Below are 14,550 nucleotides of genomic sequence, written 5' to 3' on the forward strand. Positions count from 1 at the left end.
TTTGTGAGGCCATCAGAGCAGTTCAGTAATCAGAGGACCATGGCATATTCCAATTGCCTGCACTGACTTTATTTGGAAGCACAGACTGGAAGAGGAAACCAGCCCTCGTGGAGCTCACCCCGAGGGTTCGGGCCTTGTGCTAAGTGTTACAGGTGATTGCTGCTGGACATGCAATTATTCATTCTTAGACCTTCCAAGAATCTTAAGGAAGGAGGACAGGGGTTACCAAAGATTTTTTCCAACTTTAGAGGGAATGAATGCAGCAACTGCAGACGGCAGCATTTGGGTGCTAAATAAAATAATGTGTCCAAAAGATGCCATTGTTTGAAATTAGCCCCAATCACTGACAGGTCATTAACTCCTGCCACTAGTTTAATTTCTTGTGTGGACCTGGTACAGGAAACCACACATGGGTGGTAATTTTTTCCCCTCCGATCTCAGAGGAAATGTAACCGGGTATGAACTGGTGGCACAACTCATATATCAGTAGCCTGTAGTGGGTCTACATAAATCCTTTTCTTTAACGTTATTTAACTGTTTTGAAAATGGTTTCAACAGAAGTAATTCCAATTGCACCAGAAAGGAAACCAGAGTCTTAAAGAAAAATACACTCTCTTTGCTGAGCAAGGCAAACATATCAGTATGCAGAGAAACAAACCAGTCTCTTACGTTATTTCCTTAACAAATCCACTGAAACACTTACTTTGTATCTTTAAAAGACTGATAGACAAAGAATTCTGTGGCCACTACAAATTAATGCCTACAACTGGTTTATAGCCACTTTGAAAGGGCAGGTATTATTTTTTAAATTTGTTTCTCTCTTACTCACAGGATCTCATTATGGGACTTGGGATGTATTATGAACACAATAAATATTTGTTGTCTTTTAAAACAACTCATCAAAAACATTGTCTGGGGAAGGATTTTCTATTTAAAAACTTATATAACCTAACACATTAGATAAACTAACACATTGCTATCACAGACCTCACCCTATTTCTAGCCAAGCGCTTATGGAATAATATTTCTCCAATAAGCTCTAAGTGGCACTTTCTGTCATGATGTTGCTTTCTGTCTCTTCCGGGAATTAATGTTTAAAATAAAAGCCCTCATATCTGTGAAAGGTGAGAACTTGATACTATTTAAAGCTGACTAATTCAAGTCATTTGGTGAAAGTAACTTCATTTGAGAACTAGAAGATGTGAATGTAAAGGCTAGATGGCTCTGATAAAAGCACAATTCCGTAGTCAATGAAACTGATAATAAATTAATTTAGACCTTGACCCATTTCACCCCTTGGGGCCACAGAATGTGATGGAAGAATCTCTTTGTTGTTAGTCTTACTTCCCCAAGATCTTCACATGGCTCACTCCCTTAACTCCTAGAATTTTTTACTCTGATGTCACCTCAGTGTGGCTTGTCCTGACCACTCCATTTTAAATTTCAACTCTCCCTCCCTTTACCAGCGTCCCCAATCCCCCTTTCCAGCTTTCTATTTCCCCCAGCACTTACCTGATACCGTGTATGTTTTGTTTGTCTGTTTAAGGTTTCTCTTCAGCAACTCGAATGGAAGTTCCATGAGCACAGAGAATTTTTTTTGATCTTTGTCTTTTTTTTGTTCTTTGTCATATTTTCAGCACCAGGTACATAGTAAGTGCTCAATAAATCTTTGTTGACATACAAGCTAAGGCACTACCAGTTTGAAGGATTCTAGGTGCGGGTATCCCCAACGCTATGGATAGTTTATTTTTTTATTTTTATTTTTTTTAAATATCTTTATTGATTTCAGAGAGAGGAAAGGAGAGGGAGAGAGAGAGATAGAAACATCAATGATGAGAGAGTCATTGATCGGCTGCAGCCCGCAACCCGGGCATGTGCCTTGACCGGGAATCGAACCCCGATCGCCTGGATCCTAGGTCGACGCTCAACCACTGAGCCACGCCCGGCCGGGTGCTATGGATAGTTTAAAAAGCAGTTTCACATCAATTATTTTATTTGGTTATTCTTAAAACAACTTTGCATTTTAAGAAAGAATTATTATCCCAATTCAGCAAATGAGGAAACAGGGCCTCGTAGAGTTTCTCTGAATTATGTCACATCGAGAGGCTAGCAAGTGGTAGACTCCAGCCTCGAACTCAGATCACTTACTTCCCTTGACATCCAGCTGCCACCCAGGTTGAGTCTATCTGACCAGAGGAATTTGTATTAAGCATAGCTGGCTGGTCAGGTCTCAGGGCAGTGGATTCCGAAATGGAAATGACAACAGAATTTAGATGCAGCATGTATATTCTTGATAAATGAAGCCACCCATCCTGTGTAGCTCTCTAGGCTGTGAAACCTAACTTCTCAGCGGAGCCTTACGTATGGAAGAGCGGTCCATGACGAGGCTGTGACCCTCCATGACCCCTCCTTAAACTGCAACTGAATGCCATGCCTGCTTGTACTTTAGGCCTTTCTCCTCCTCGATATTTCTATTTCATGTCGTGTTGTGGGAAGGGGGGCAGTGTGTGTATGGCTAAAGATTATAGACTGGAAAACAGGCAGAAACGTGCAACTTGAAGCTTGACGTGGTTGGAAGTTTTGGGGGTTTTTTTGGTGGGGGGCAGGCCATTACTCTGTCTCCTCATCTATAAAATTCTCCCAATGGTACCAAGTTCTGATAAAGAAATTAGATGACACAAGTAAAGCATTCATCACTGCCTTAAGTATTATTGTGTATCTCGTGTATTTATTCTACTAGATCATAGATCGTAGAAAGTAAGGCACTTGACTGGCTTTTTAGTTTGCTAGGGCTGCTGGAACAAAGCACCACAAACTGGGTGGTTTAAACAATAGAAATTTTTGCCTCACATGTGTGGATGCTAGAATTCCAAGACCAAGGTGTTGGCAGAGTTGGTTCCTCCTGAGGGCCCTGAGGAAGGAGCTTTTCCATGACTCTGCCCTAGTTTCTGGCGGTTTGCTGGCTAGTCTTCGGTGTTCACTGGCCTACAGAAGCATCTCTCCAATCTTTGCCTTCGTCTTCCCATGGTGTTCTCCCCGAATGTGAGCCTTTGTCTAAACTCCTCTTTTTGATAAGGACCAGTCATGCTGGATTAGGTGCCCATTTTACTTCCATGTGGCCTCATTTTAATTGTATCTGCAACAACCTTATTTCCCAATGTGGTCACATTCTGATCTACTGGGGGGTTAGGTATTCAACATGTGAATTTGGGGGGTGGCACAATTCAACATATAACAACTCTGGCCTCACCACTTTTGTTTGTTGGAGTTATTTGCATTTAGTGAGTTTCTGGGCATTGCTGCTGAATTCATTACATTTAAAGAAAATGCTTCTAGAAGGTTTAGAGATGGAGCCATTTTTCAGCAAATTTGTGTCCTTTTGAAAGTTGCCTTTCCATCCAAGGTTTAGCAGAAAAGGAAACTTTTCTCCAGCTAGTGCTTCCCTGGGCTTTGTGTTACTTAGGTCTTTGGATCGGGAAGATACAACATGTGTTGGTAAAAGTTTTGTTTAGGATTTTCCAAGCAGGTTTTTAATGGATAGATGGCAGTAATATCTTTATATCTGGGTTAGGTTTTAAATATGTCATTTAACATTTTAAAGGTTTATTTATTTAAAAATGTATGTAACTCAGTGTTCTTTTCAAAATTTCAGTGTAACTTTTTATCTCATTGTTATGTATTAATAATAAATGTGTTAATAATAAATGACAATTTTCCTTAAATGTGTTTTACATTATTTTCTGATATATATATATAGTGTCATTATAAGGTAATGAGGTTGGTTCTGCAGTCTACACACATGCATATAGATCACTGTATTTCAATGAAAATTCACACCTAAAAATTTAATTATCTAAATTGCAATGCTATACTTGATACAATTTTATTTTTAAAATTGATATTCCTTCCACAAGTCACTGCTGAATATAGTGAGAACTTTTGGAGTTGCTTTTCAGGCTATACACTTATTTATTTGGGCATTTATGTATGCATTTATAGCACATTCTCTAAGTGGTTGGCGCTGAAATTTTGAGTTGATGTGAATCTCAGGATTTATTGTGATGGAAATAGGACCACCTGTAGAGCTTGAGGTCTTATAAAAGGTTTGTAAATATTTATTGAATGAATATATGAATGAATGTATGGGGGGAAGGAAAAGAAGTCATTTATTTTAACTCCATTTGAACCAACAAAATCAGTAACCTACAGTGAATATCATACTTAAGAGTGAAGGTAATAGATTTAAAAACTATGAAAGCAAGTTTTAGTTCTTTAGATCATTTTCTTTTTCTAAGTTGGGTTTTCTTGGACGTTTGGACTCTCCCCTGCATCTTCTATATTGTGACTGATGATTCCAAGAGGTCTACAATGAAAGGGGCCTCTGAGACAGGCAGGCTGAGAGCAGAGAGAGAGCGAGCACATATTTGCATAGGGCAGGAAGGGCACTCTAACATCTGGCAGTGGTAGCCTACTGGGTCCATTTGTTAGTGCTCATTAAATTCACATTAATGCATGAGCTGCTCTGAATGTGTAAATGCCATGTGGGTTGGTGGCTTTCTCCGAGGCCAATGGCAATGACTTTTGGGGGCCCTACCCCTGGTGGTTTAGTTGCCAGTGGCATTTGACCTGGGGTCAGACCTGTATTTAACCCTTTCCTGTAGGTCAAAAACAAATTAATTTGGTGAGAATTAAATTGGAAATGAGTCGTCTGTACAGCAGGTGTCCCCTGTGGAGAATGTGCCCCAGGTGGAAACATTTTAAGATCTGTTTTAGGGCCATCTCTGAAGAAGCTTCAGAGGTCAGAGAGGCAATTCCAAGACATCCCATGTGGTGAGGGCCTGGAGATGGATGTAGCAGGTGCTGACTCTGGGCGGTTTTCTCAGCAACTTGGGGGGACTTTCAAAGAGGCCCCTTTTGGAGATAATTTATTTATATATTCAGGAACATACATCTTGGGCATTCATTGTGGACTGATTTACTTAGAAGTTGCCCTAAATGATTGGAACTTTACCCTTTGCCCCCTACCTCCCACCATCAACCAAAGACTTTGATTTGAAGGAAAGATAATAATGCATTTTTCTCTTTCTTTTTTCTAGAGGATGAAGAAGACGAGGAAATGGTGGAACCTAAAATTGGCCACGATTCAGAACTGGAAAGTCAGGACAAAAAGCAGGAAGTGAAGGAAGGTATGGCGTGGGAGGTTAATCGAGCCTTTATTTTATTCATTTATTTTATTACCATAAGGGGCTCTAGAGGTAAGTAAAAATTAAACGTACACCCCCTGTGTGGAAGGTTTTCTATGATTGTTCAATACATTATATTTAGCAACAGAAACTTTAATTTCCAAAGCAAGAGTCCTTTGGGTTTTTTTGGACTGGTAGAAGCAAATAAAATGCAAACTATCCTTAATTCCAGCAACCAGTCCAGTCATGACTCCAGTAAAATTATTACTGAATAGTGATAAAATAAGACGTTTGCTATCAATTGTTGTGTTACCTAGTTCACTCTATTGTATATTCCCAATGATAACAGTAACAAGAAAGCAACACACACACACACACACACACACACAAGAAAACGAAAACAACAGAGAACGAGAAAATAGTCACAGGATGTAAAGTGCAGCATAAGGAATATAGTCAATAATATTGTAGTAACTATGTGTGGTGTCAGGTGGGTACTAGACTTGTGGGGTGATCACTTCGTAAGGTATAGAAATGTCTAATCAGTATGTCGTATGCCCAAAGCTAATATAATATTGTATGTCAAGTGTAATTTTAAAAATTTAGAAATTATAACATGGAAAAAGAAAGGAGAAGACAATGTTACAGGTGATGTTTCCCTAAAAATCTAATTTATATCCCTTTGAGATTCTCAGCCCTGGAGACAAAAGAGAATTTTGAAATTGTCATTCTTACTGACCAGTGGAGTGTCCTGTGAGAACAGAGTGTGGATTAAAAAGATTCTTTCATATTTCCTACTAAATGACCCCAGTGCAGATCAATAGAACTCTAATGAGAAGCCCATTTGATTTAAAATTTTAAAGATACATGCGGCTCCAGCACAGTGCATGTCACATGGCTGTCACTGGGGACTGGCGTGGGAAGGGTACATCCTGGTCATGTGTACTCACTTCAGCCTGCTCAGGCGTTGAGGTTGGCTATAATCAAGTTCTGGGGCATAGAAAAGGCAGGGAGCAGGTTCAGCATCTTTAACAGTGGCATCCACAGAAGGCACAAGAGTTACTTTTTCTGAGAGATTCTAAATGGATTTGATTGAAGAGATTTCACATTTAAACTTCTACTAGGAACATATTTTTTTAAAGCTGGTCCATAAAATATCATTGACACAGGTGTAGCACGAGACAAAATAAGTCAGGATTTAATTAAAATACCCTCTTCTTGCTTTTGCAAAATATCCTTAAGATACTTTGGGTGATAAAAAGCTGGGGTATGTTTTGTGTGTCCTGGCACAGATCACCCCTCCACCCCACCCCCAAACTCCAATCTCCGAATTGTCTACTCTTGTAAAACATTGCAAACAACTTCTTCGCTGCTGAGCGAAAACACCCTCCAATTTCAACTGTTATTCATGCTTCATGGAATTGATTAAAGTCCTGTTAAAAGTCAAAAAGAAGTTTGAAATACATTTTCTATTACTGCGGCACTGTGTGCATTATTTTTCTATTAATGGCTTTTCTGCAAATTTGCACACAATGGGTTAAAAGCATGTTTATGTTGGCATCAAACTCCATTTTTTCTTCTTTTTTTTCAAAGCAAGACAGTATTTTGCAAACTTTTGAAAGACTCTCCAGCAGATATAATCGTGGCGCCATTCACACGGCTGCAGAGTAGTTAGGGCTGTGTCAGCACTTCCATTATGAACCCTGAGTTTCAGGGATTTATTACTCAGCCATAAAAATTTGCTCTGGGCTGAAACTTGACATACATGGTTTCAAACCAGGGAACACATTTTTGAAAAATCTGGCCTTTTTTGGTGTTTAAAAAAAAAAAGTGGTAAGGGGAGATGGGAAAAAAATCAGTGCTCACTAAGCTTTTGACATTTTTGCCCATGTGACATCAAAATGCATTAAACAGTAAAGAAATATGGGTTTGATTTATGACTGTTTTCACACTTTTTCCATAACAGAGTGGAGCAAAATAGCAGGTACGTTTTAACTTTTAATCAAAATTTAAGGAATTTGTACATGTGTCTTCATATCTTCATGTTTGGAGGTTTAAAACAGCAGAATCAGAAACCTCACTCTTGTAAACACGTCACCTCCTGAGCCTCACGTTAGCTTCAGAGCACAGCCTCTTTGTTAGTCTGGTTTGCTTTTCTTGTATAAGAACTGATTTCACTGTAAAATTCCCATCAGAGCCACGCTTCCGATTTAAGCTACGTGGGTTTGCTTATTTATTTTTTTGTCTTTTAAATATATTCTTGAAAAGTATTAAAAGATGTCATTTTGATATTGAAATTTAAATCTACATCATGGAAACAAGGCAAGATATTTCTGAAGTGGATATTTTAAAAATAACTTTTAACCTAAAAAAATCATATTGTAAAATACCCAATATAAGTTGTGAATTTCATGATGAAATTTATATTTTTAAAGAAAAAAGTCCCAAGAACCCAAGAAACCAAAAGACATACTACATAATAAATAGAGTAAATTAAACAGAAACTGAAAAAAGTACACTTTAAGTTCAATAAGAGAACTCAAGAAAGCAGAGAAAATGGAATAAATTCATCATGAAAGACATAAAAAAGCATTTTCATGTGTAAAATCAAGATAAATTAACATTTCTATAAAAAATAGAATAAAAAGTAGAGCTTGAAATAAAATTTATACTAGATTTTAATTTAGCAGGACATGAATTCATAGAATTAGGCAGCCTCTAAAATTTGAATTTCATGAATGCGGTACATTGTTTTCATACTTGTTATTCAAGCTAAATATAACTGTTCAGGTAAATTTTGCTAAGTTTGAAATTCGTCATGTCATTTGGACCATATGTAAGTCAAAGTCATGTGTTCTACTTTTCACAAAGAATCTTTATTTTTTGAAAAATGTCACTTTAAATGCAAAAAGTATTGTTAGCTCTTGGTAGAAATACTAAATATTTTGTTGCAAAAACAAACAACAAACTTGCTATAATAGCATTTTCTGCTTAACTTGTAAAAAAATCAAATATTATAAATGCCCATAGTTTTCTCTGATATGCCTTTTGCTATTAAATTAATCCTGCCTTTTCTTATGCAGTGGACATGTTAAAAAATTGATTAGGGTCCAGTGGTAGGGAAAGGCTACAGAAACAGATACATCAGGGAGGATTTAGGGTCTATCCTGGGGTAATACAGTTCTGATTCTTATTGTTTATGCTTATATTTTGAACCTTGTAGATCCCATTAATCAACCAGTTTTCTTTCATAAAATATGATGTCTGGAAAGGTTTCATCTCTGAAGACAGCTTTAGATTGTGGTTCTTGGATTCTCCATTATGTTTTCATTACATTGTAACATTTATCAATTTAAAGATTTTTTAATATGGGAGGTTTTGGATTTTTGTCAAAAATAACTATGGTCCTGTTTAATTCCTAAGCTGAATATTGTTTACGAAGTTAAAAAAAGTACTTGTCTGCACATGTATCTTATTATTTTGTGCTAACAAATCTTGTCATTTGATCCTGTTAGACATCAAAGCTTAATATAAAATTTATCCTATGTTTTGCTTTAGTAGCAATTTAATTTCAAGCCAAATCTTGTATTGTCAAATGTAATATCTGGAGAGGCTACTGCTTCACCTACCTGAACTTGGCCTTTGCAAATACACTTTGATCAGCCATTTATGTTTCTCTTCGAGAAGGAGTTGTATGTCTTGAAAGATGAGATCAAAGTGACAATAAGCTACAGGGAAGAAAAAAATTACAGAAAATTACACAGATACTATTTTTTATTCAAGGTAATGGACCTGTAAGGAAAGATACAGGTGAAACAGAAGCAGCTGAGAAAGACAAACAGAAAATAGAAAGGTGTTTTTTTTTAATATTATAAAAATGGAATAAAGGGGAAAATTCCTATTTCTCTGCCTCATTTCAAGTGTGTCTCATGTCATCCATCAACAGTGACTAAGAATGAACGAGGCTTTTAAAATAAGACATTTTTCTTGGCCCTATAGTATCCTTGTTTAGTGAAGTTTATTTATGTAACAGAATTAACCAAAACAAAATAAACCTAACATTTTGTAGGGTAATTTATTTATTTATTTATTTTGCCTAGCTACATTGAGTAATTTTACAGTTTTCTTGAACTTATATAAGGTTGAAAAATTGAAATGCGTACAAACATATGGGAGTTTTAAAAAGTAGACTACTAAATTGCTACCTTAAAGACGAATTATTTAATACTTAACTATTTGCCCAGTGTATTTATGTTTAACCCTTAAAGCAGACTTAAAGTTTAGGTATCATTACCTCATTTTATAGATAGAAGTAATGCTCAGAGAGCTTTCATTGATTGAAGCTAACATGGGGCACAGGAAATGTTGGATTCCAGGTTGGTTTTGTAGAGTTCTTATTGTTATGGTCCACGTATTGCCCTTTTCACTATTTCTCAAACTAGTGTCTGCACATATTTTGGACTCTGGAGACTTCAGCAGCAAAGAAATATTTTTAACTATATTTTGAAACTGTGGGGTGGGCTGTTTTTGGAGAAGATCTGCTGCTGTGGTGAATAAATCATTTTATGTTATAATATCACCTGGAGAGCGTGTCTCAAGGTGTGAACCAACTACATCAGAATCATTCTAGTTTCTTGTACAAGTACAGATTTTAAAGTCTCTCCAGACCCCCTGCATTGTGGTCTGCAGCAGGAAAGGGGCGATGGGAAGGGGAGAAGCATTATGAACATGAAAGGTTTAAGATCCACTGCCATGGCTCTGCCGAAGAGCTTTGGGACAGTTCCCATTTCTCAGGACAGTGGCTTTGAGATACTATTCATAGAATCAAGTAACATTTACATGAAACATTATGCTCCAGGTCTCTACCTGAAAGAGTCTTCTGACCATGTGGCCATGTTGACATTGGGCCTGGTCATATGGGGATGGTGGTGGAAGTGTTTGAGAAAGCCTGTGGCTGAGAGATTCCACGAGGGACCCCACCTGTTATTGCAAAGCGCTTCCCCCTTCTGTAGCTCAAACTCCAGGCACTTCTGGTCCTACTGGAAGAGTAATCAGTGAAACGTGGATTGAAGGCTCTCTGCCCTAGAGTTGAATGGGGGATCCTGACAACCACAGAGGTTCAGCTGACAGTTTCTGCCCTTGAGGGTTTCCCAGTCTGGGAGAGTTCCTAATCTTTTATCGTTATATGGAAACTCTGCTACTGAAGAAACAGTTTACGTAACTTAATTGTGACTCTGAAGGGAACTTTTTTCCAAACACCGTGACATACTACTAGTTATTTAATCTTCTTTGCCTCATTTTGCATCTTCAAAATTAGTTTGATAAGCTTAATCATCCTGGAAAAGTAAGCCATCTGAGCAATTGTGAGGTGTCTTACAGCAGCATTTATTTCTTCTATGTGTTTACTAACAAGATATTTTGGGTGAAAGCAGATTTGGAAGGACGTGTCAGGTTTTGAGTGGAATGTATAAAACCATCTGTCAGCCTTGCCAACTCACCATCTAAAATAAAATAAATGTATCCATAGAAAGAGGAAAGGTGTTATCTGGATCACAGTATAGGTAGTTCTTAATTATTTAATATGTGCAGCTTTACAGTAGTATCTAATACACATAGTTTTAGATTTCTTTATTATGTACTATTTCAGCTTTTTTTTTTTTAGTTTAGTTCTAAAGAAAATAACATTATTCAAAACTGATTGCTAAGAACTCACCCATCTATTTTCATTTGTAATATTTTCAACTGTTCCAAACAGTAATTAGGCCAGATGTGACATCTTTGTGTAAAACTGGCAGTGGAGCCATCTGCAGAGACCTGTGGTGTGACTTTGGGAGTGATACTTGCAAGGCCTTATCTTACTGTGTCTTTCTTATCACGCCTTTGATAAGCAGCCCTGTTCAAGAGTTGGATTCCTCTAGAGATGTTTTTAATTGTCCTTTTTTTTCTTTCCTGACAATCTCTTTTACATAAAAAGCCCCCCCAAGGGAGCTGACAGAGGAAGAGAAACAGCAGATCCTCCACTCAGAGGAGTTCCTCATCTTTTTCGATCGGACCATCCGCGTCATCGAGAGGGCCCTGGCAGAAGACTCGGACATCTTCTTCGACTATAGCGGCCGAGAGTTAGAGGAAAAAGATGGGTTCGTTTCTTGTGTGTATTTAGAGTTGATTCTAAACTCATGTATGTATCGACTTAGCAAATCCCAAACCTAACAAATCAGAGGGAGATGAAATTCCAGGGCTGATCTTGCTAAACAGCTTTGACTAAGGGCTTTGGTTGTAACTTTTGGCTTAAAGTCTCCCTGTAATTATCATGTGCTTCCGTGAAATGCTTTTGAACTTGGTATCTAGGGGGTAGGCCAGGTGATAGAGACTGGCAGAGTCACGTACATTGTCCTCTGAGAAAGCATCCTTATAAGCAGCAGAAGGAGATTCGTGCTATAGCCAGTAGATCTATTTTTATGTCTAAGCAAACAGGAGACTGAAAAAAATAAACATGAGACAGAGAGACCTTCACTGATGTGGGAGACAGTGAACAGAAACTGGAAATTTTTTTCTCCTTTGACACCGTAAGGTTATGTGTCTGTGCCTTTTAGGAAACAGATATGCAGGGATATATTTACAGATAAAGCAAACAAAAAACTAATCAATAAAAGCAAAGGCCCCAAATGACTTTCTGTGTGACTGCAGCGTATATACTGTAAAAGGCAGAGGCTACTAACCGTCATTGTGGGGATAATAGGAGACCCTTTATGAGCTTTGTAAGAAATGGAAATCGCTGGGTTTTAGTCACCAATTTCTTTATGCCAAGAACAATATGAAAAGGTGAGATTACTGCCTTTTTCATCAGAACTGACTTTTTACTATTTCTAAAATTCAAATACATTCTCAAAGGACAACCTATCATCATTCAAGATACTCAAAGGAATATAACAGGCTCCAAAAATAGTTTCAAAAGGGAGTTCTGACATATTCTAAACAGATGACAGCATCCTTAGCCTACTTCGAAGAGAACATAGTATTTTGAATATACATGTTATGAGATATTTTGTGTTTTTTTTTAAAAAAAAGCCTGCTCTGTAGCCCAGTTGATTTTCTGGATGTCTGGCCTAGTGTTCTTCTGGCTTTCTGGCAGTTACTCGGGTACATGTACCTCTTGCCTGAGTTTGCAATGGTGGAGGCGTGGAAGGGTTAACAGGAGAAAAGAAACTCATGGTAAATCAGCTGATTAGAGCCTAAGTAAATAATCTGAAGCCAGGTCACTCAGCACAAGTGAGGCAGGATGCACACCAACGGCATGAAGCAAATGAACAGAAAAAAAGGTGAGTGTGGAGGAATTCCTGAACTGAAGCCCAAGAAATTTAGGCAGCTTTTTATGCGCATCCAGAAGCTGCTGGCAGGCAATCAGCGTGACTCAATGTAAACACCCAGTCTATGGAGCAAATGCACCACCAGTGCAGCGTCCCTCAGAGGAAGTGCAGTGGCCAGCTGAGTGTCAACCAAGTACACTCTGTTCCAGTCTGTTACGTATCTAATACACTTGGTGCATCCCCCACTCTCCACCATATGGGTCCCCTGGTAGAATTTACCATTTGCTGTTGAGCAGGGAGGCAACCACTGCAGCCAGTCAGAAATTACTGGTAAAGAGAAACACGAACATCATCCCTGGTCTAAGGCTAGATGAGGGGGCACTGATATCAAAGAATCTCCAAGTGTGCTGTGCTCCCTTGGGAACTTTCTAGCAAACTCTGTTTCAATATAGAACTTACTAAGAGGAGGAGAATCCTGCAGGACTGGTCAAGATGAGTACCTGAAACAAATTTGACACTTTATACCAGGCTTGGAACAACATGTGGAAACCTTTTAGAGAGAGCTTTTCTTAAAGAAGACACTCAATAGTTTATTTGTGAACAGAGTTTGCTATCTGAGTGGATGCTTTGACTTCAGGGGGTATTGTGTGCCATGCATTTGCCATTTCATTCTTTCAGCATTAGCAGAAGACATAAAGCCCCATTCTGAAGCATCATGTTGATCTTTGATGTTTAAACCCTCGTAGGGATGTCCAGGCTGGAGCCAACCTTTCTTTCAATCGTCAGTTCTATGATGAGCATTGGTCCAAGCACCGAGTAGTCACTTGTATGGACTGGTCTCTCCAGGTAAGAATCATGGCTGGGATGGAACAAACTGGGCTTGTGTTCTCATGGCATTCGTATAAAAAATAATAAGAGAGATTTGCTCCACTACTTTGGATATGTTCACTAACCTACAATTTTTTTTCTATGCCTATCAGGTGTCTTTCTTATTTTTCTGAGGTTTCAGTTTAAATTTTGCACACTGTCGTCCATATACATTGAGTATTTACTATGTGCCAGGTACCAGACAAGGACCCAGGCCATTCTGTCTATGAAACTGCTCTCATCAAGGTCACCAATAGTTTCCTATTTGTCAAGTCCTGTGGATATGTTTAAGCCTTTATTGTCCCTGACATCCCAGCTTAGTTGACTTCCCCATTCTTCTAAAAATAATATTCTTCCACTGGGTTCTACAACCCTACTGTCTTCTAGTTCTCAGACTTCCCTAAGACATCTTCTTTCTCTTCCACCCTTACGGTCCTCCTGGTCATCCCCTCAACCTCTACTCTTCTTCCCGACATGGTCTCTGTGGGAGATTTCTCCCACCGCTGTGGATTCAACCATCACATGGGCATCCTGTTTCTATCTCCCACCCAGTGTCCCTCCTGAATTCCACTTTATGCACCAGACAGATTTACTTGGGTGCCCCACAGAATCTCAAACTTATCATTCACTCATCATTTCCACATATTCCAAATCCGTTTTTGCCTACTATGTTCTCTCTATGGTAAAGTCATACCCAAGGGCCAAAGCAGAACTTTCATCATTAACATTAGCAACTTCTCCTTTATCTTCCAGACCCCATCTCTCACCAGAACTGTCCATTTCTCTGTTCATATATTCCTCATCTTACACCTGTAATATTCCTAACATATCCATGCTTGTCCACCTATAATTTTCCTCCTGAAAATCTAGCCAAATATTGTTGACCTTTGAACAATGCAAGGGTTAGGGACTCCCCCCAACCCCGACACACACACAGTCAAAAATCTGCATATAACTTTTGACTTCCCAATCGTCCCTTGGTATCTGCAGGGATTGGTTCCAAGACCAACTTTCTACTCCCCCTCGTAGATACCAAAATCTGTGGATCCTCAAGTCCCTTCTATAAGATGGTGTAGAACAATGCATACAGCCCTCCACATCCAAGGATTCCCAACCATGGATTCAAAAGCCAAGGATTAGGAGGGCCGACTATATATTTATTTATAAAAATCATCAGCATATAAGTGGGCCTG

General features: G+C 38.5%; 1 protein-coding gene across 6 annotated transcripts in view; it reads left to right on the forward strand.

Annotated features, from left to right (window-relative positions):
• Positions 1–14,550, forward strand: part of DYNC1I1 (dynein cytoplasmic 1 intermediate chain 1) — a 297,632-nt gene that overhangs the window by 155,092 nt on the left and 127,990 nt on the right. For all 6 annotated transcript variants that reach the window (XM_081146692.1, XM_081146694.1, XM_081146691.1 and 3 more), the window contains 3 exons: positions 5,097–5,186; positions 11,158–11,320; positions 13,237–13,336. In XM_081146692.1, coding sequence (XP_081002818.1) covers positions 5,097–5,186; positions 11,158–11,320; positions 13,237–13,336 — 353 coding nt within the window. The remainder of the gene's footprint in view (positions 1–5,096; positions 5,187–11,157; positions 11,321–13,236; positions 13,337–14,550) is intronic.

The sequence above is a fragment of the Miniopterus schreibersii genome, assembly GCF_964146895.1.
Source record: "Miniopterus schreibersii genome assembly, chromosome: 9".
NCBI lineage: Eukaryota > Metazoa > Chordata > Mammalia > Chiroptera > Miniopteridae > Miniopterus > Miniopterus schreibersii.